The 24,240-nt window shown below is 32.9% G+C and overlaps 1 protein-coding gene across 1 annotated transcript in view; it reads left to right on the plus strand.

The window, feature by feature from the left end:
* The first annotated feature begins 365 nt into the window (after positions 1-365).
* Positions 366-24,240, plus strand: part of LOC111089480 (roundabout homolog 2-like) — a 110,482-nt gene continuing 86,607 nt past the window's right edge. Inside the window, exon 1 of the mRNA XM_022402085.1 lies at positions 366-436. Coding sequence (XP_022257793.1) covers positions 399-436 — 38 coding nt within the window. The 5' untranslated portion in view covers positions 366-398. The remainder of the gene's footprint in view (positions 437-24,240) is intronic.

Here is a 24,240-nt window from a genome sequence, read left to right on the forward strand (position 1 = left end):
TTTAAGCTTTTCAAATGTAATGAGCACCCTTCTGACGCATGTTTTAGTAATTGTTAAATGACGTACTTGTTGTGTACAGTATAGCGCACAGTAAGTGGATTAATCCGAGTGACATCTAAGCTACAGTCGAGCCCTGACTCATAATTTACATGAAAATGCTTTCTGTAGGCAAATGAGCTTTTGTTTTTCTAAGCTCAAATTAGTTGGGTTCTATCGTAATCGTCGACGAGTAAAAATTAATTTTAGTTTCTACATGATATCACTAGAGGGAGTTGTAGAAGAAAGCGCACAATAAGACAGCTAGATAGAAGCTTGAAACGTGCAGGAGACACCAGCAAGCTTGGCTGAACACTAGATTGCTGCTAAATGGCTTATCACAAAATGTTTGTGAGCTATTAATGTTGATATTTATTCTACAAGTGAAGGTATTGGCTCTGTAAGTAGTGTTTTGTTTATGTTAATTATAACAGTGCTGTTTTTTTTTTTACAATCTTACATATATATAAATATACATATACGTTAGATGACAAACATTTGTTAATATTCTTAATCAAACCTATTTCCACATTCGTTTGCTAAACTAAAAACTGGAGTCAAATGATTGAAAGATATTTCATATACAACAAAAATATACTAAACTAGAACAGTAAATTCAAGATTTTCGTGGGTGCGAAAACAAAATATTTCGGAAAATAAAATAGTCAAATACATATCATCTTCACGACATTTTTATTTTTTTTATCTCCATCGATTTTCTGTACGTACTAAATTTCTCTGCTCACAACTACACACTTAACTGTCTGTAAATAAACAGATCAAGAAATTATTACTTTAAGGTAGTCTGTTTTAGAGCAAAGCCACATTGGACTATCGGCTGTGTCCACCACGGGGAACAGAGCCTCGAATTTTAGCATTGTACGCCCGTAGACTTATCGTTGTCCCACTCGGAGATATTGCTTTAAGTAAATGCTGTTTACTGTGTGTAGACCGGGGACCAAATTAACGAGGAAACTTTCATCTCCGGGTTAGTTCAGAAATTGCATTGAAATTCTAGAAATATATTTTACATATCCAGTCAGTTGAAAAACAAAATCAATACCGAAATCTACACAGCTATTTTGTTTGTTAGAGCATTTTTTAAATGTTTGAAATGCTTTTTTTTCATCAAATGTTCTTGGCAGTTTTCTGGAAATCTGCGTTACAAAGTTTCGACGGTCTTGTCAGTGAAAGAAACGGTTTAAGAACGTTATTTGATATCTAAATTACTGTTTTTGTCATTCTTATACTTCCATGTAGTGAAAAATGTTGGTATTTAAAATATGACGAATTGTTGTGTAGTGTCTTCTGTTTAGGGTTCTGTAAAATTTGTATTATTCAAGATTTCAGTTAGCTCACACAAAATGTTACATTAAAATACGTATAAAATATTAAAAAGTGCAAGCAAAAAATCTTAAGAAATAATTAAAAAATTAATATAATATTATTATTATCCTTTATGCGAAGAGAAATTTAGGTTCAATAAGTGAAAGCCGTCTCTCACTGCAAGTTTAAAAACAAAGCCGAAATACTCTGATTTGTTGCGTTAAGTTAAAACAGATGGCCAGGTACTTGAAAAAATAGGAAATACGCTGATTCGTTGCGTTAAGTTAAAACAGATAGGCCAGGTACTTGAAAAAATATGAAATACGCTGATTTGTTGCGTTAAGTTAAAATAGACCAAACCAGTTAGCTTTAAAAAAATATGATCAATTATGACGCAACTTAGGATTCAAAACAGACGGTTTACATTTGGATATTTTGTAATATGAACCTTGAATACAGTTAAGATTATAATAAGTTTTACAAACAATATTGCAGTAATTGGGCTATAATTGAGCATAGCACATATCTTATAGTCAACTTTGTTTGTTTTAGAGCAAAGCCACATTGAGCTATCTGCTGTGTCTACCTCGGGAATTGAACCTTGGATTTTAGCGCCGTACCGCTGTTCCATCTGGGAACTTTCAGTCAACATAACTCTTTTAAGCCGATTACGTAGGCAAATAAACTTGGAGAAATTATTACCACACTTGAGTTCATTTACAAAAAAGTCAATTATACATCAGTTCAATTTGTTAAAAATAGAATTGTTTTTCTTTATCTGTATCCAGAAGAAACACACACACATATACAGTGTAGATATATATCGTAAATCAAATTGGCTGCAACAGTTCCAGTTGCCCCCAGTGGCACAGCGGTATGTCTGTGGACTTATATTGCGAGAAACCGGGTTTCGATACCCGTGGTTGGTGGAGCACAGATAGCCCTTTGTGTAGTATTGTGCTTAATAACAAACAACAAGAGTTCCATCGTCTAATACACAACAAACTATAAGACATTTTACGTAAAAGGTTGATAAGTACTAGCGATGTAATTGATTTCAACGATGATAGCAGTAATATATTCATCAGTAACTAAAAAAAAAACAGCACAAACTTCAACGATTTTTTCCAGTCAGAAACTGTGTTGTTGTTTTTTTAGAGGGGATAACAAGCTTGATTGACTGCTTTTGAAGGCTTAACCCTATGTTGAATCAATTACACAATTTGCTGAAGGCTTTTAGAGAAAAAAAACTATTTTATATGAATGATAACGGTTGGTTTTAAGATTTTTTAAATTTATTTATTAATTATTTTTAATTTAATTTTGAAGATGGAACAGCCGAGATGGACCAATAGGTTAGAAACTGTGTTGTTGTTTTTTAGAGGAGATAACAAGCTTGATTGACTGCTTTTGAAGGCTTACCCCTATGTTGATTCAATTACACAATTTGCTGAAGGCTTTTAGAGAAAAAAAACTATTTTATATGAATGATAACGGTTGGTTTTAAGATTTTTTAAATTTATTTATTAATTATTTTAGTTTAATTTAGAAGATGGAACAGCCGAGATGGACCAATAGGTCCCGTGTTGTTCCAAAACGTTATGTTACGTTAGCTTTTGTCACTCCATTTCAAAAAGTTCCCATTATACAACATTAGGTTAAAAATAATTATATTACTTATAAGTAATTACATCAGTGACCAAACATTAAGTTAGCTATAAGTATCTGATTTACAATGTTGCTACAAGTATTATTCCTGACTTTGATTTTATATCTAATATGATTTTTTGATACTGTATTCTTAAGACTTCGTATGTGAATACCTGAATGAATGTAATATTTTCATCATATTCAGTTTTTAAGGTTAGAAAGCGTGTTACTTTTATAAGTGAAATATTCTTACTGATTTTATGGAACAAAGAAACCCTTAACTGGCTTTCAGTTATTTTATATTTGTAGTCAAAACTCAAACAAGAGTTGATTTTCATTATAGCTATTTTGCATAGATATTTTGGTAGGCATCAACAATCTAACTTTTTCTCAATCTATTATAAAAATTCTCATATTTCTCAGACTATCATCAACACTCATGTTTTTCAAGCTGCCAGGAATACCATTTTTTCTACATATCATCAGCACTAATATTTCTCAGGCTGTTATTTATACTCATATTTCTCAGGCTATCATCATCATCTCTACTTTTTCTAAGGCCTTACCTAATCTATACTCACGTTTCTCAGGTTATTATCAGTACTCGTGTTTCGTAGGCTACCTTAATATTTATATTTCTCAAACTGATGACAGCATTCAATTAAATTCTAATAACAGACTACTATTTATAAATATGAGATTTGTCACCTGGAATTCGATTATTTATCTGGAGATAGGAAAGTGCAATTAATTATGAATGTAGAAAACGAAACCAATTTGCATCGTAGATCTTTTCTATAAAAAACGAGAACATTTGCATCGTACATCTTTTTTTCTATAGAAAAAGAAAAACATTTGCATCATACGTCTTTACTATAGAAAACGAAAAACATTTGCATCGTAATCTTTTTCTATAGAAAGCGAAAAAACATTTGCATCGTAATCTTTTTCTATAGAAAGCGAAAAAACATTTGCATCGTAATCTTTTTCTATAGAAAACGAGAACATTTGCATCGTACATCTTTTTCTATAGAAAACGAAACCCATTTGCATCGTACATCCTTTATATTTTCTCGGTACCTTTACTCGATAACTAAAAAGTTGTATAAAATCAGAAACAAATGCGACTGTTTATGGTCAGTGGCAAATTAGTTCTTGATAATGTCATTTCACTGATACAGAGATTGAAATTTAATCGTATAGTTATAAAAGACTCCTGAAAAATCGACATATTCTTTTTTATATCTATATTTAATTACGTTGTATACAAAGTTTACATTAGAAAGCTTTGATTGAAAACTATTAGTTGAATTCAGGTTTAAATATTCTAATATTTAAGGATGATTAGGTGGAGAGTTCTAATTCTTTCAAATAATACCATGTGCATCTTTGGTTTATTTTTATGTTTATCTCCAACTCGTGGTGGTACCCTAATCGAATAATGGGATTTGACCGTCACTCTTAAAACGCACCCAAGGTCCCAAAGAATTCTTTTTGGAGGTAATGAAGCGTGAGCCACGGAACCTCGGATCCACAGTCCGGAACGCTTACCACTGAGCCGCTCTCGATCAACTGCTGTTAAATTTGGGGATAATCTTCTCTAGTATTTTTATTAACTGAGTATAAATACTTTTGGGTATGTTTCATAATTTCAATTTAAAACTATGGACCATAACTAATAGCTAACACTATTACTTAAGCCTAGTCCCTTTGATAGGCCCGGCATGGCCAGGTGGTTAGGGCGCTCGACTCGTAATCTGAGGGTCGCGGGTTCGAATCCCCGTCACACCAAACATGCCAACCTTCGCTTTTGCCTGGTCCCAAGTCCAGGATGAGGACGCGGGGCTAGCAACTCCACCCCGTAAAAACCAACCTGCTACAAGTAACTGCAACAACACCTTCCGTTGGCGAGGTGTTGTTGCGGCCCTATGCTCCACTGTGAGTTTACAGGAATAAAAAAAAAAATTCCTTTGATGGATTTATTTATTTTGCAGGTAAATATCATTACATCTTCAGCGAACTGATAGTCTCGGACAGACGGTGCACCCTTGCCACTAAACTGGTTTTGATCATCACAAAAATGTTCTGTATCTATTTAAAGCGTTTTATAATATCTTTTGGCCTCTCAAACGCTTTATACAAATAAAGAAAAATGTTTCAAAAAAGGAAGGAAATGTTTGTTTTAAGTTAAGCACAAAACTACACAATGGGCTATCTGTGCTCTTCTCACCACGGGTATCGAAACCCAGTTTTTAGTGTTGTAAATCCGCGGACATACCGCTGTGCCACTGGGGGCGGAATGGAATGTAAGGATGGCTAATATCAATCCTTCAGTAATGTAAGCAAGATAATAGGGATGGCATTTGGATCATCACTACATAATATTCCAGATAAGAATTAACATATAATAGTTATATATATATATATATATAATTTACTAGATTGGCGGTTTCATGTGCCCTAACTTGTACCGTTGAATTTCGCGGTTATAATTACTTAATCAAAACTACTAAGAAGCTCAAACACTAAGAATAAAAGCGTGAAAAAGCAATGTGTAGGACTGACATTTAAAAAACATGCATGCAGATTAACTACAAAAGCAATGTGTAGGACTGACATTTAAAAATGTGTAGGACTGACATTTAAAAACATGCATGCAGATTAACTACAAAAGCAATGTGTAGGACTGACATTTAAAAAATGTGTAGGACTGACATTTAAAAAACATGCATGCAGATTAACTACAAAAGCAGTATTCTGTAGTTTGGAATGTTTTTTTTTAAACAACTGATCTCTCATTATGAGTAACATTCATTATTGATTTTCCTTTAACTTTTTGACCCCAACATATTCATTTCCAGGACTTGTAACGGAAAAATATATATCTGTGATGATTTGTGTTATCCAAAAACTGTAATGGCAAAATTTATCTCGTTACTCGCTCGAGCTATCGCTTGAACAAAGAAGTAACTAAATTACATTTTTTGAACGCTTTGTGGGGGTTACCATCTGCTAATGTCATCCCGGCTAACTACCATGAAAATGTTCAACTCCAGTCAATTCTTTCACTTATCATTACTATCTATTATATATCACATGAAAGCTAGGTATAACACTACTTCATCAGTTGATGGTGAAGCGTATCAAGTTATTGATAGAAGGATTCCATATTTCGTTGTTGTGCACTTGGAAAAATGGAGTGATATGATAGAACAAGAACCACTTCTATATCATATACATTAAAAATTAATATAAATGTACAACGCAAGCGACAGGAATATAACAAAAAAAAAATATGTGTTTTTGTTACTAACAAAACAAAAGTTTATCTTGTATTCTTCTAGGGCGCGCTCTAAACCTACATCCATTTTAAAGTATTATATATATATATATATATGTATGTATGTGTGTGTGTGTGTGTGTCCATATACAATAAAAACATAAAAATGCTCGTGACTTTACTTTTAAAAATATATCTTTATGGAAAGATATGTGTGTGGAGCACTTTTGTAATATCATAGTTAACTTTTAGCCAACAAATATTTAAGTATCTTTCAGACGTTTATCAGTTCTACAAGGCTCTTAATAATATCTGTATTTACTTTTAGAATGATATTAGTGATAATAGGTAATATATAAGAGAAAGTTATAGAAATTAATAATTGAAATTTGAAATACAAATTACTGCATGAATAACAATTTTTAAATAGTTTATCATTTTAAATAGCTCTAAACCTCCTTGGTGAAAATACAAATAAGTTGAACTTACGCGTATACGTAGGTGTAGTATAAGCATAATGAATCTAATTTATCTGAATATACGTGTATATATTCTGTTTTTACGCTTAAACTAAAATAGTTGCTTTATCCACTGTCCCGTACAACACATAATTGTCTTCTTAATACAGGGCAAACTTGAATAAATTTTTCAATTACATTTTATGTTCCGAAACGTTGGTGACTATGAAAGTACAAAGGAACTTATTTAATATATGTATAATGTATACAAAACTTAAATAATACATTCGGTTCTTTGAGAATATCACTATTGAAGAAAAACACGAATGTAATTATATGAATCATTTATTAAATGTTTTGGAATCTTCAAAATTCCATCGTCACTCTTCAGTAAGCTAAAAGTACAAAACAAACATAATGGTAATTACAACAGAAATATGATATAAGATGCAATACATAATGAGAAAACAATCTGAATACAAAAAAAAGTAGAACAAGAGAAATGAAAAGTATGTAGTGCATATTAAATAATCTATTTTAATATAACTACTTCATTTGCGCTACATACTTTTCATTTTTTCTTGTTCTGCTTTTGTTTCAGATTGTTTACTTATTATGTATTGCATCTTATATCATATTTGTGTTGTAATTACCATTATGTTTGTTTTGTACTTTTAGATTACTAAAGATAGAATTTTGAAGATTCCAAAACATTTAATAAATACTTCATATAATTACATTCGTGATTTTCTTTATCATTAAACGACGTTTTCCGAAAAATGAATTGCATACTAAAATATCACTATTTTTTGTTTGAGAAGTATCTTTATTGATTTTATGTTTTGAATCATCCTCTAGGTATCAAACTCTATTTTCATACTGTATTCTTTCATCCTAACATATTAAAATATAATCTTGATGTAATGTACGTGTAAGAAATTCCAAGCTACTGATCAGGATAACTTTCCGTTGGTACAAGAACACCTTGAAGTGTTTCTTTTAAAATATCGTATGAAAGGTTCAAAATAGCGAATATGTAGCGCCCTCGACGGAGTAGCTTCGATATGTCTAAAATATAAACATTTGTTTTCTTCGTCCTCTTTTCTCTGATTTACAGAAAAACAAAAAGGAAAGATAATTTCAACGATTGCTATTATATTTCAAACCTATTAGTGTAACACAAAACAAAAATCCACAAAGATTTCAAACTAATAATCTGATAACAATATGTACTGCTTCCTAGCATATTTAGTGGCAGGGCCAGGTTCTTCCAATCCAATATACCGTTAGGCCCAGGTTCTTCCAATCCAATATATATATTGGATTGGAAGAACCTGGGCCTAACGATATATTGGATTGGAAGAACCTGGGCCTAACGGCCGTTAGGCCCAGGTTCTTCCAATCCAATATATCGTTAGGCCCAGGTTCTTCCAATCCAATATACCGTTAGGCCCAGGTTCTTCCAATCCAATATACCGTTAGAACTCGAACTAGTGCCGATTCTCAGTTATCTCTCTTCTTCTCTTGGGAACACGACACTCTGTAACAAGGTCAAGCTTACCTCCGAACAGGAAGTTCACAACTAAACAGATATAGAAAACACAAGCTAGAAGCTAAAAGTTTCATCCAATAACTAAAAAGTTCAACTGAAAAGAATTATTTACTGCTTCAAAATTTCAAACATCTGCGTTTTGCTTTTTTTTATTTTATTAAATAAATATCAGTTATATGTGGGTTGCCTAAGCCACCAATGTCTTAGCATAGGTAGGATGTCAGCAGCATCTATGTTATGTCCTCATATCGCAAGGAAACTCAAGGTTAAAATTAAAGCCAACAAACTTGGTGTACATGAACTGCCTGTCATATATATTGGAAGTTTTAAAGTAAAGGGATGAAAGGTTGTGTGGACGAAAGTTCAGCATACAGACAAATATAAAATTTTACCAATTATGAGATATTATGTGGTGAGAAGAGTAACACACCTAAAGTTAATTTTTTGATTTCGTTCGACGATTTAAAAATAATCCACTTGGTATTATGTAGAATGACCGGATTGCAGTTTGTAGGGTTTCATGCAGCTCGTGATCCTTATAAAAAAATCTATATTTTTACAAGGGTCTTTCTACATATAACAATATTTCAAGTGAATAAGTTTGATAAAGACAATCTTAAGTACATTAGATCAAATGCCGGATAGGAAACTTTGGAGAATCTCTAATGGTGTCATTTGAAATGCCGGGGTAGGAAACTTTGGAAAATCTGTAATAGTGTCATTTGCATTAGGTTTCATTTCTTTGAGAATTTATTGAAAGGATTATTGTAGAATTTGAAAATTTAATTAATCACTACAATTGATTCGAAAATCGGCGAAATTTACTTGACTTAAGTTTTTACAATTTCAAGAATTTTATCAATTGTGATCCCGTGATATATTTCGCCAACATCCTAAAGGTAGCATTGAGTCATATTATGTATATAATTTCTTAATGAGTGATATCTATTAGAAATTAACTTTTCAATATTTGTATATAAATCCGTCATTACAGTAATCCGATCTGTTTCAACGTTTTTATTAATCATGAACAAATTCATGATTCCCAGTGCATGTCCAGCATGACCAAGTTTACTGACAGTTAATAGTTGGTTATTAAGGGTAAATGACCTGACGTCCTCTTGAAAAAGGTCGTCGAACTTCTTCAAGAAATGCGTGCCTTTTCTTAGACACAAATGTTATAAGAGTAAAAAAAAAGTGATCGTTGTTTTTGTTCCGTTTCCGGAAAGACTTTTTTTTTGTAGTTACTAATATAACGACTTGGGCTACGCTGCCTTGTTCTGAATGTTAAATCATTGCTCATCTAGCTGTTTTAAGACCGTAAATTAAAACTTAGATAAATATAATCGCCCATACTTTCACAGATAAACGTTCAGTCCTGATGTTAATCATTTTTCAGAAGTCAATTTGTTTGGAGAGTTAACGATGTTAATTTTTCTTATCCTGCTTTTCGATATCTATAGGATGTGAAATCCGCACCAGCAGATGAAGTAAATTAAACATGAAACTAGGAAAGCTCGATTGCTTAGGTTCTTTTACATAATCGATATAATTCTTTAATCAGTTTTTCAGTTTCGATCTAGAATCTTAAATTGATGAAATTAGCTAAGAAATTAATACAGATCTCAGACCTCTTAATAAATTGAATTTTATAAATGTAGCTTGGAACTTCATAGAAAGAGAAGCATATCAGCTTTGAATTGACGAACTTATATTTCCAGCATTAAATTAGACAGATAATTTCGCATCCAACGGATTCTTTCAGGTTTTCCTCCATTGCGCTGAATATTATTTATACTATACCTAGATGACTTCCACCATCTCAACCTTGAAAGAAACCAATAATTTTGTTTAATGAATTGAAACTTTTCTACCAAATACAACTTTTCTTGTATTTGATAGGATATGATTTCAGTAATAATGGAAGGGAATTTTAAACACTACAGTACTGCAACTTAAAAGAAAATTTATTTCGTTTGTTTGTTTTTGAAGTATAAGAATTGATGCTACTACTTTACTATAAATTTCTATATCAAGTTAATAATAAATACAGTGAAGTCGAACAACGCCCTATTAAGCAAATACCTTTAAATTATCTTAAGCCTATTAGTAGGATGATACACAAATAATAATCTTATTTAACCATTTTCTATATAGTTCTCTATTAGCCCCCCTATGACTCAGCAATAAGTTTGCGGGCTTATTAAAATTAGTTCGATCTCCGCGATGGGCAAACACAGATAGCCCAATGTGTGGCTTATGCTTAACAAACAAATAAACTTCTCCCCTATCATGTTAGAAACCGTCTTAAAATTTTGAAACCATCCTTCATAATTAGGAGTATCTAATAATCAAGAATATTAGGCAGTACTAAATCACGACACGACAAAGAAAGTGTGAAATCTGTTCATACTAGTAAACGACCATCCAAATGCAAGTAAATATTTTGCTTAAATTGATTACTTATAAGCTTATGAATAGAGTCAGAACTATAAAATATATCTCAGTAAATAAGTCAGCGGGATCATAGGACATAAGATACGAGTGGATGAGTAAACTCGGAATAACACGTGCCACTTGGTGGCTTTGCTGTACGACCTCTTTGTAACTAGCAAAGTTCGAATTTGAGAATAATGCAGAAAGAGGTGACCAATGATTATCACGTCTTGCTTCGGTTATGTATAATAGATGATATATATATCTAAGTTAAACGACACAGTACTGCGATCAGTTATGATAATCAAGATAGATAAAAAATACACAAAAACGGAGAAGGGCATAAAGCAGATCGAGATAAAAAAGCAGCAGGGAGTGGATATGGAAGATGGCAAGTTAAGCTTGAAGTTTCAGGCAGAATAAAGGGGGTTGAAAATGGCAGGTATAATGCGAGGTAAAGATGATAGTGCCATATTTGAATAGCAGAAAAACTAAGATTATCCGGTTTTATTTTTATTTTTTCTGATAACAGCAGTTTAAGTATTCCCAAGCCTAACGTTACATGTTCCAGCTAAACTATCAACTGTATAAGAGCAAAACAAATACAGGCGTATGAAACGCTTTAGATTTTTTATGATATTTGACGTAGAATTTTTATGACACCGAAGCATCTGAATTCTTTTCCTTATAGTTCCAAGATAATAGTAGTAAGCCAAAACCTACACTAGTTTTAGTGGTAATTGTCCGTTTTACCTCCAGAGATTTCGATATATCTGAAGCTCTGTCAGTTATAATCCTCCAAATGGGCCGATATTATACAGTATTCGGAGATGAAAAAAATGGTTCTGTCAGAAATCATTATCGCAGTCTTAGGAAAGATTCCCACAAGGACTGAACAATCCGTCACACCAACGCCTTAGCTTAGTTCTGCACCAGCAACGTTTAAAGACACTGATATTCTTTCCTAAGGATTCAATCGTCTGTTTTTCTATACTGGCGCTTTTAGTGCAATCTTAAGAGTTTGCAATGAGCTAAGCTTTATCATTTTGTCACACAACTAAAGTAACAAAACCAGATCTATATATTGTCATCTTCGGTAATTATGTGATTATGTTACTTGTTTATCATTATATGTTGATTACATACTTGTTTTATAAAGTGAATATAAATACATTTTTATAAGGTATGCTGAGAGACATGCATGCCAAATTAAGCTTGCCCTATATAGTAACTTTACATTCTGAGAGACGTAAATGTCAAACTAATCTTACTCTATATACAAAACTTGACATTCTAAAAGACGTAAATGTCAATTGAAGCTTACCCTATATAGTGACGTTACATTCTGAGAGACGTAATTGTCTAGTGAAGCTTACCCTATATACTATCTTTACGTTCGGAGAGACGTAAATGTCAAATTAAGCTTATCCTATATACTAACTGTACGTTTGGAGAGACGTAAATGTCAAATTAAGCTTATCCTATGTACTAACGTTACTTTATGAGAGCCAAAAATGTCAGGTGAAACTTACCCTATATATTGACGCTATGTTCTGAGGGACGTAAATATCAAACGAAGTTTACCTTGTACACACATCTCAAACATTAATGAGAAATTTAAATATCAATTGAAGTTAGCACTTCAGAGTATGCAACAATCTGAGAGACTTTTAAGTGAACTGAAAGTTACAGGAAAGCTAATGTATCCGTATTGTGTTCCACATGTTCTTCCTAGCTTTGTTGCTATATTCCATAGGAAGTATAATAGTCACAAGTTTCTTTTATTATATATCACACAATATTTTGAATGTTGTTATCGTTTTTCATGGATGTAGAATAAACCTAATTCCACGACTCTTTTTACCAGATGCTGTTTGTTGCCGTTTTATCTATTTACTTTTGGTTCTTAACCAAAAATTAAAATATTTGTTTGTTGAATTTCGCGCACAGCTCCTTAAGGGCTTTCAATGCTAGTTGTTCCTCATTTGGAAGTGATAGACTAGAGGGAAGGGAGATAGTCACCACCACACCCCGCCGAATCTTGACCAACGAACAGTGGTATTGGGCGTCGCATTACAATGCCCTCATGGACGAAAGGGTAAGCATTTTTGGTGAGGGGTTTCGATCCCGCGAGTCGAGCGTCCTTACCACTAGGCCATGCTAAGCCTGAGAGAAAGTAGGAGTAAAACAAGGACGACATATTAATGTACTTTTCTTCTAGTTGAACATAAATCTATATATTAATTATGAAGTTAGAATAAAAGATAACTCCTGAATAAAGTACTTTTAGTCAACTAACACACCACTGAAAAAACATTATGGAAGGATGGATAATTTCTAAAATTAAAGAAATCAAATTTTAGCATTAAAATGTTGTCTGTTTTGCATGTACAACTGTATATTTAAAATATTAACAGCAGAATTTCCAAGAATCCCATTAGAACTGATGATTTATACTGCAGCCTATTTATCGTAGCGTATAAATCATCTCTTTGATTAGGTGACTTTTCACCCCACCTGGAGGTTCAGTGATAAACTTTATGGGCATAAAATGTTAAAGTTTAGGTTTTATTCTCTTGTACTTGTAAAAATAAATAGTGTATTTCATTCTTTATTTTTCAACCATAGATTAACAGCTTTCGGTAGAAAAAAAAAAGAGAAGGAAAATCTTATTTCTTTTTACACTTTTCTACAGGAAAAAACATGATGTTCAAGTTTATCAACTCAACAATGTTCATTACAGTATTTTAAACAAATCGAATTGTTGTCCTGGCACACAACTGACAATTTTGTCTGTAATGGCTATTCTAAGAAGCTCGGGACACTAGATACGATCATGATTAACTGAACAGTTTTTTCTCTCTTTTCAAACCACTGAATTCGTCTCGTATATTTTAAATTTATAGGGCCTTTTTTTGTAGACCATAAGAATTTTTATTGTACATTTGTCTTTGATGATGAGAGTACAATTTAGACTTCTAAGATCAATCTACCATGCCAGCTGATAAAATCTTGTCGTGGATTTTAATCATCTTCAAGATTTGAATTAGTGTACAATATCTGTCTGAAGTGCTGTTTTACACGTTCTTGGTTTAACAAGCGATAAAAACCAACTCCAGTAAAGCGTAATATTTCACTACATTAGATCGACTTATGCTCCTTTTTTTACCGTGCATTTGCAGATTACAAACTTTTTAATTTGTTAATGCTAAACAGTGTACCATCTCGGCCAATCAGAAATTGAGCAGAACTGTTTAAATCATTTATGATATTATATGTTTATGTACCCCTAATATAGCTTAAAACAATAAAAAATGTCCGATGAAATCTGATGCAACACAGAAAGGTTGTTGTTACTTCTGACACATGAATACGGAACCTTTAGCCGGTTCATGAGATTCTATAGGTTCTGGCTAATCTATTTAGGAATACAGAGATTAAATACGTTATATGAAAATGATTTTGAAGCCTCACCAAGTCGTCATAGTTTTTGTCACCACAACCGATCATGCTCTGTCTGACACTGAGCATCTTGAAAAAGACTTGCAGAGTAGTTTCCATTTCAAGAGGCTCCATTGTAAGGCTGTCATGTTCAAAGTAACCTCCTCCCTGTTTACACAGAAATCCAGGTGCTACGTTCGGTGACTTGACCATTATGTCTTGGTATGGAATAAAACAAATAACCGTTCATTCTCTAGCTGCTTGATATTCAATAGATTTGAAGTGGAGGCAGCTTATGCACACGTGACGAGTGTCGCTTTTCCAGGCGGAGGTTCTCTTGGATTATGGTGCGTACTGTTTGTAACCTGGAGCATGAGAACAGTGTTTGCCACTGACCTTTGGGTTTATGAATTCTCACTTGTTACAAACATCGCACTTTGCTTACCATGGCTATGGTACGACTTGTTTCAGGTCTCTTTCTGGATGGTCGTGGTACCTCAAGATGATCTATATTAACTTGGCTTCCAATATCATTTAATACGAGGGATATATCCGTCTTGAAAATTTTAAATCACCAATCTGCAGATCCTTATTATCCGAGTCTATGAATACTGTGCGTCGGAAAGGGTTGTTCCCAAAAGCGACAACTTTTTGGTGACATTACATTACATATGAAACGCCAAACAATGTCAAATTGCAGTTCTTATACAATCCGTTCCACCGCGACTTTATATCGGTCGTGAATGCCAAGTAGCTTATTAATTCGCATATTCAAAACCCCTTTAGTATAACGTACTCAACCCTCTGTAAGATGTGCTGAACACAGCTGAAAGCATGCGATGTGTAAGAGCTAAATAATCTTTGAGTTATTTTATATTTATTACATGGTGTACGATTTAAGATTAAACAGAGAATATGGTTCTTTGAAAATCTTAATAATTGTTTTCTAATCTTTTTTTTTCCAGTTTAAATTAAGCCTGTTAGTTTTATTTTTATTTTCCAAAGAAATACTTTGTTATTAAAATTAAACTACAGCCCTGTCGGAAGTTTCTTCAAATATGAATACAAGTTGAAAGCATCATCCTGAAAGAACATGTTCTATAAAAACAACAATAAAGACTTCACAACAAAAACTATTCTTCTTCTCAAACACTGTAGTAACCATTGAAGATTCGTGTGCTGTTATACACTGAATGCAGGTTCGTATCAATCAATAAACATACAGCAAGAGACAGCGTGTAGTGTTAGTTTCCTGTGACACCGACCTTGGTTAAATGTTAAAGTAAACAGTAAGGACAAACACAGTGTGCGATGCAGTGTTGGATATTTTATTATTCGGTATTTTTTTCCAAAGTATTAAATCATTTTGTATAAAACAGTCTAAATAGCTAGCAAATAACTGAAGAGTTACGTCTTCATGTTTAATTAGAATATTCAGTAGATAACGAAGAGAGTAGTGACTGAATTTATTTTCTATTTTTAATTAGAATACGTTAAATAGCGAAGAGATGAGTAGCTCAATAAATGCTGTTTAACTCAATAAATAATGTTTAGAGTAACGTGTGTAAACAACATTCATTGAGCTACTCCTCTCTTCACTATTTAGAATATTCAAAGTAAAAAAAGTATAAATCCTCTTACTGCTCTCTTCGCTATCTAATGATATTTCAACTACAAACAGTATTCGTTGAGTTACTCCTCTTTTCGCTTCATACTGACATTGAATGCTACTTTGACCAATGAATTTTGATATATATTGATTTTAACCTTGGTTCTTATCTATAAAATCGAAAATGAATTTTGAGTCCTTTATTCTTAATGGTATAACAGCAGTCATTAACACGAGTTCAATTTAATATCATACATATACAATAAAATATTCCTGTACCATGCATTAAGACTTTAATGTTCAATATAATACACAAGTAGAAAAAAAAGTATTATGTTTATATATAAAATGACCTCCATTATACACACACACAAACGTATATACAATTGAAGTCAACAGATGTAATATCTGACCTTCACTTGTCGTTATTTCTTGTTTAATGATCGACGAGTAACATCTGTGGTCTGATCTTTGATTCAGAGAATATACAAAAATTATAATAGGATAACCAGTTATCTAATTTTCTGCCTCTACCGTTTACCGCCCTAGAGTTACAGAGCAGGTAGTTTTACAAATAAAATTATATCCGAAAACGGATTACTAAGACCTACTAGAGAATCATAGGAAATAAAATAATTATTACGTTTTATAGGTTGTGTTAGTAATAATGACAAGGTTACCACTAATATGCTGTTACTAGACCACGTTTATGTCTAGTTCGTTACTTTAATTAACAAAATTTCACTAAAAAAAAAGGACGCAAAGTGTAAAGCTCACACGAATATCAAAAAGCAAATTGGTAGTAATTTCTGGTAAATATATCTTTCTAGTTTCGCCCTCTATTCTTTAAAAAGGTTTAATCCATATTAATTTTACTAGTGTGTGGAAATATACATTATTCAATATCTGTTGCTAAGCGAAGTAAAGCAGTAGAAATGACGCTGTATAAATTGATTAGCATACGTTTACTTAAAGCTTCACGTTATATCACAGCATGGCTACTTATTTGAATATAAACGAAGAATGTCTACCAAGCGAGTATTCAAATTTTGTTTTCCTTTAATAATTTCCTCTCACTATAATTTCTGAGTTCGCTTAAATAGACTTTAGAATTAATTTAAAAATTATTCGAGTAAAAAAAAAACCCTAAGCATTTAGAGAACAATATATGAATTTTCGAACGTTTTTTAAAGCATTTACTTGTTATTAACATTCATTAATATTAATTGTTTACCTTTATTGTTATAGTAGTAAATGTGTTAATAGCTCAAACCTGTTTTCGTAGAGACAGTAAATGATTGTATTCACTCTCAAGTTTTTATTCTAAACTTTTAATTTATCTCGCTTTATGATAGGTTGAAATTTTCTAATGTTGTTTAAAAGTCTGAGTTTTTAGTCATATTGGAGCAAACTTTTGAGTATCATATCGATTTTTATTAAAGACTGGAGCGTGTATTTATTGTTAATTACTTAGCTTAGTCTTTTAAGTGTTTGATCTTATTTCAAAAAACAACAACAACAACATTAGTCTTATAAGAGCTGTACCTTACTGCTGTACTTCAGAGAGTTGAGAAGTTAGTTATACATGTAACTGACTTTGAGTTAGATTGGACACATTTAGGACGAGAGTGGATGTGGGATGCTACTCATGTGATAATTAGATATATGTTTCAAAATGCCAGAGGAATCTAAGTATAACAAGAACAATAATTTAAAACAGCTAGTATCAATTGTCATACAAATAAAGATAATATGAGAAAGTACAAGTTGACGAAAGATCCTCTGAACTCGACTTGTAGCCTCAGTATGAAACGACAAGACGTGTTGCGCAACTCAATCCTCACAAATACAATTAAGAATTTACTGAAGGTGCAATATTAGAGTATCGTGAATACTATTAGACGTTAGTTACTTATCAATGTTGCCTATTACATAACAACAGAAGATAAAAAATTTGTATGTGTATATGAAAAAGTGGTAGGTAAAATGGTGTTAACGATAGGAAATTGTACAAAAAGTATAAAAAAAGGAAAACATTGATTGCATATATATACACACTGATACTATTAATTACATCAGCTTGAATTCAGGGAGTGTTTGGGTAGACATAAAGTGTTTGGAAATAATTATGGGAACGCACGAGTGATACACACAGGAGTCAGAAACAATGATGCATTGCAAAAAAATACTCAATTTATCATCAATACACTATTATTACAGATAATATAAAATAAAAGCGAATAAATTGTACAATGTGCTATTATTGTGTACCTGCCTTGAAAAGAGTGGTATATCTTGTTTGATGTTACCATAAGTTGTGTAATATTGTTCCAGATGCTCTGTTCTACTTTCTCTCAACTCAACCAAGTTGTTTGGTCTTCCCTTTGACCTGTTAGTTGCCATTTAAGCTCATACAATCTTAATATTATCAATACTTGGACTATATCCGAGCCAAATCATGGTTGAGAGTGTCATCTCGACCTTTTATTCCATCCAGGTATCGTTTTTCTACATTTGCTGCATGCTTAGGATCACTGTTTTGCTGGAAAGTGAATTCTTGCCCAACTTGTTTTGTTTCTATTGGAATGACAATCAGGGCGTCATCAATTTTGTGTAGATTTTCAACACCATTAGCTGTGATACAGCCGATACTTGCATTGTGTTCTTCACTATAGGTGTTGTACTTATTGATTTTATCTCTATCATCGAACAAACATTTGTGCGAAACTATTTGAATTTGGATTCATCTTTAAAGAGCTACCTCCTCTAGCTTTACTTATTCGTTGTTTGAATTATGATGCAAACTTCAACCTTTTTGGTTAGGCTATCTCTCCAGCAGAGGATGTTGAACAGCTACACCTACACTGAGAACATTTCGTGCTAATGTATAACTTATTGATCGGGAGATAACATTGACACCAATACTTAAAGCTAAGTCACTGGAAAGATCTATACTAGATTACTGTGTATCGTGTAAAGAGCATAAACTGAGTTAATTTATATCTATTTTGAAGAGTTTGGGGCTTCATACCTCAAAATATTCTGTTACCAACAGTACTAGTTGCATGTAAACCTTTCAGAGTTTCCATACAGCTCCTATTGAAATATGAAATTTTACCTCAATCTGTCACATGGTTTGAATTCAACGCATTTGTCATGCAGGAAGTCTGTTCTGACAGCCACGAATGCATTCACCATCCATAACATGATCGCCTGCATTTTCATGGCCGTTATGCTGACGTGATACTCTCTAGTTGACTGGATGGCAACCAGTCACAGTGTGAACTGTCACTACATGACTTTGCTCTGATGCAATTCATTTTTATACAACAGAGGAAGATCAATCCCATTATATCAATTTTGTTCACTGTTTCCGTAATTATTTCCAATAATGCATGTATATATGTATATATATATACATAACGACCATAGGTAGCACCATGACGTTCAAACGGTATTTGCTCATCACGTACCTTGATTAGGAATTACAATTAAAAATATGATATTAATGTCACTTCGTTCATTCATAATTTGATTAGCAAAATTTTTACAACTACTTAAAGTTAGCACAAAACACGTTCAACGTTTCATGGTGATATGCTTCGTGCTGCTGTCCATCATGCTCCATCTCATCTCGAGTCTGTTCTTGAAATGGACAGAGAGTATACTGAATGTCTAATGTTTCTTGTAGTGATGATACTGAACCCTTGAAATGGAATAAAATTTACTGTGTTTCATAGTCATCTTACAGCATCACCTACTATGGCTTTTTTTATCAGTGTGTTTCGTATATGTTTTTATACATGTATACCAACTCACAAAGCTATAGATCGCATGGTTCTTCCACCACCTATTCGAAACACATTTTGGGCCAGCCCCGTGTATGTGTGTGTTTGTATGTATATATATATAATTATATTTTATCAAGTTATTACAGAAAAGTAGTTTGTTTCTGTAATAATGTACTTCACAAATATCTACCTCTTACTTACTTTATTGTCCATTTTGTGATTCTTAGTAATATTTTTTACGGTTTCTAACTAACTTTACATAACTACAGCTATTTCTGCCCTCTTACCTCTACTTATTCAAAGTGGCGCCAAAAAAATTTCAAAGTCTTTTTCGAAAAATAATATTTCATATTTTACATTGCATGCGCTAAAAGAGAAAGTATAATTAAAATAAAATGGTAGAACAAAGATACTGTAATGCTCTAAATACACTATATTATAGTTAGTAAACATTCAAGCATAATAAATAGTTTATTTTAAGCATTCGTTTTGAAATCTCTCGCAAAATAAGTTTCTGAGATGGCTTAAAGTAATACCGATTATACTGGCTTTTCTTTTTCTTGGCACATGCTCAAACTTTTGAACCCAGTTTATTAACTATTAAAAGAAACATAGATTAAGAAAGATTTTACTTTATGACATGGAGAATCACTTTAACAAGTTATGTGTCCTTCTTATTGGGATATTATCAGGGGCGTCGAGAGCCAGACCAGGCTCCGAGGTCAGTAGTATCATCGGGCCCCCTTTCATTCTATTTATTATCTTTTTGCTAATTTTTTATAAAATAAATTTTAGCTCATTAAGTTGTATGCATTTTTAGTGAGTTTGGAAAAACCCACTGCCGGGCCCCCTCAACAGACCTCGGGCCCCGGGGCAGCTGCCTCCCTCGTTCCCCCCCTCTCGTCACCCCTGGATGTTATATTTCTCCATCACACGTTTAATTCTGCAATAGTTTTTGAGTAAGAATCTTCTATACTACATCTTGTAATAATTCTCTCGTGTCTCATTTCTAAGTTCAACATCATAAGAAACTTGTTTGGCTTTCATTTAAATACGACCGTAAAACCTTGTAGATGCGGGAGAAGGCTTACCCTAACCTATTAAGGTGTAGTTTGTATGTATCATTCTTTGAAAACTAACGAATCGGGTACATGCTCTTCATGTTTTATTAATCAGGCCAAGAACTCAGACTTTCGCTTATTTTGACACACTATTAGTTCTTTGTAAATGAACTTACCCTTTGATAAAAGTTAACTTTCAAAACATTAGTTAATTTTGAAAGTTGAAAAATCCAGAGTTTGTTTACCACTCCAGTCACAAAGACGCGCGAGGAAAATTCAGCTAGTCATTTTTCTTTCTTCATCTTTCTATCTTTTGCTGTCTATGCTTTCTACCATTTATCATATTTCCACACATTCCATTAACTCTTTCAGAACGCATTTCTCCAAAAACTTGTAAAGATAGGAAGTAATGATGTTGAACAATATATGCTAGAACCCCCCCCCCCAAAAAAAACAACATATGTGATGAGTGTGGTAGAAATATGAAATAAATGAAAGATGCATTAACGAAAATACAATTATCTGGTCACTACTTGTCTTTTGAACAAAATTCACCTGTATGCTACTCTCTCTACTTGACACATTATCCGATCATGACAAATTGTGTCACCATTTCAACATTTCTTCCATATAATTTTACAAGGTAAACGAACATCATGGGGGGTATTAGTAATTTAACTTACAGTATTTAGCTAATTTTCAGCTTTCACTAGCAACTTTTAACAGAAACCTTGTTTGTTGAGAATTTTCGCGTAAACCTGCACGAGAGCTATCTGTGTATAGCCGTCGCTAAATTTGAACTGAGAGACTAGGAAGAATAGAATTAGTGAACAACATCCACTTCCCGCTCTTAGGCTACTCGTGTCTGACCAAATATAAGGATTTGACCGTCACTCTTATAGCGCACCTAAGTTCCCAAAGAAAGAGCAGAGCGCGTGTATGCGGTATCGGGTCAAGAACCACGAATCTTTGGGTTCAAGATCCAGGCACGCTATACACTAGGCAATGATCGGCCCATTAACACTAATAAAGTAGGATGTACGATTTATCCAATTTTAACACCTGCCACATGAGCCAACCCAGCATATTTTAGTACTGAGCCTAAAATGGTCAACAAGAGGGGCCGTTCCGGAAACCAGCGATTTAGTATTATTTCTATAGATCTCAATGAATGAAGCTCGGCACAACTTCTAAAACGAAAAAACAACAACTACTAAATATTAAAGAAAATATGACATGGTGAAATCAGTATGGATTACACTATGGTGGTATTATACTTGGCATTGTACCATCCTTCTTATATTTATTCTTCATTGCAGAAATGAGATTTTAAATTTGAGAATCGCTAGGGCAATCATTATCTAATGCACCTTGCATCTGTTTCAACTTCAACTCTACATCTTTAGGTTTTACTGTGCTATTAGTTTCAGAAAAGATTGAAACATATATGATTACAATCCCCCATTTTGAAGTTAATGATACAATTGTGCCCGTTTTTTTAAGTTTCACTGTCAATACAGTAATCAGATGACGAATCTCCGATTCAGCTGGTATAGCAAATCGACTGGGATATCTTCGAATAAGTTTTTCCTTCATCCGACCTAGTCCCACGGTTCAGCTTAAACCATCACAGTCGTAACCACATCTAGAACATTTTAAGCATGTTTCGTTGATACAGCATTTTACTTTATATTTACAAGTTAACTTCTCCATGTTGGCTCTCATGGCGTATGGTCCAGTTATGGGTCTATTCCAGCGACTTAGACCTCGAAAATAGTGCCAAACGTCTTCAGTTTGTCTACTCAAAGCAACCAAAACACTTTCGGGATTGACTCATTTTTTTTTATCCACATAAAGATTCTGGGCTGCATCGTTTGGTAGGTGTTAAAAACAAGATTGATAATTCGGTGTTCACTTGCAAATTTTCAAATAATCCTTATTTTTGTCAACCTAGTGAACGTCATCCTCGTAGTCATTGTAGAAAAACAGAAGTAATAGGACTAAGACACTATTAAGTTTAGTAGAGGAAATATTTCCAGTTTATAAAAAAAAGTCTCCATTCAGTATATGTTGAATTATGAGGCTTTGCAGTTAAACAATTTAAGTTTCTTTAAACCAATTTCAATTTAAACTCCACATGGGTTTATCATTAATTTCATTGTAAACACTCATTGAAAACATGTTTTGTAATTATAATAAAGTTTTAGGTAACATTAATAACGACGAACTGAACAACAATCTTTTTTTGAGATTATAATGGTCTTAGCTCTACTTACATTTACACACCCACTCAATGTGCCATTATTGGAAAATCTAAACAGACCTAAATTTCGAAAATTAACTATAAAAGCACGGTAAACATTTTGATGCAACGTCTGATATCAAATTTCAGTTAAAGAAGAAAACCTAATCAGATTCCACAATGGTTCGAATGGTAGAAAAAAATCAATAATAGAATCGTTTGTTTTAACGAAAGTTACACCTAATTCTCTCACACAAATACTTCATCAGAAAATATACTAAAGAATCTTTACAACATTAACGTGAAAAATATGTCGTAACACTTGTAGATAAACAACCAATTCTGTACTATAACACTTTGTTAGGAACTCGGTTCCAATCTTCAACGCCCTCAGTAGCTCAACGGTAAGTCTGAAGGTTTATAACGCTAAAATTCTGGTTTCGATACGCTATGCTGGCAAAGCACAAATAACCCATTCTGTAGCTATGTGCTAAACAACAACAACAACAAATAACACAAGCAATCTTCAGGTAATTCTGTCTATACATAGCGAACGGCATTATCAAACAACGTAATAACATCTTAACAGACTTTGCAGTTGGTTCTTTATTCCCAAGCTATTCTGAATTCCTAAACTAATTCTGTAAGCCACTTTATAAATACAAGTTGTTGGAGACACAAAACCCTCTACAAAACTATCCATTTTAATAGGTAAAGGTCTTAAATACATCCATGAACGTTTGAAGAAATACTGCAGAATTATAAAAAGACATATATTAATCCATATACAATTACTGAAAATTATAAGTTTGCAATTAAAATATATTTTCCCAACGCTGATAAATCAATAACCTGAATAGATAGTGCTAAATGATTTGTTTTGTTTTTAACACTCATCATAAAACGTATCACTGTTTTACACTGAATGAATTCATACAATCCAGTTTTTTAAAACTTAACAACAGATTATATTCGGTGCACACATCTTTAAAGAAACACAAACAGACGTCAGTCCGCAAACAGAAGAGTTCTTTATTTTGGACTTGTATATCAAAACTTAACACAAGAAAGACTACTATTAAGATTAACAATTTAACATATAATGAACACTACACATCTACTAAGCGTATCTATACAGCAGTTCTAGGACATCAAATAATGGGGTTATAACTCTAAATATTGGGTTTTGATACCCGTGGTGGGCAGAACACAGCCCATTTTGTAGCTTTGTGCTTTACAACAAACAGAACAGAAACATAATGAAAAGAGGATCAACAAATACAAACGAAGCACGTTATCTAGATTTAAACACTAGAATTTGTTGTAATTTAGAAGATTTTATATATATATATATATAT

This window comes from Limulus polyphemus, unplaced genomic scaffold, assembly GCF_000517525.1.
Source record: "Limulus polyphemus unplaced genomic scaffold, Limulus_polyphemus-2.1.2 Scaffold122, whole genome shotgun sequence".
Classification (NCBI taxonomy): domain Eukaryota; kingdom Metazoa; phylum Arthropoda; class Merostomata; order Xiphosura; family Limulidae; genus Limulus; species Limulus polyphemus.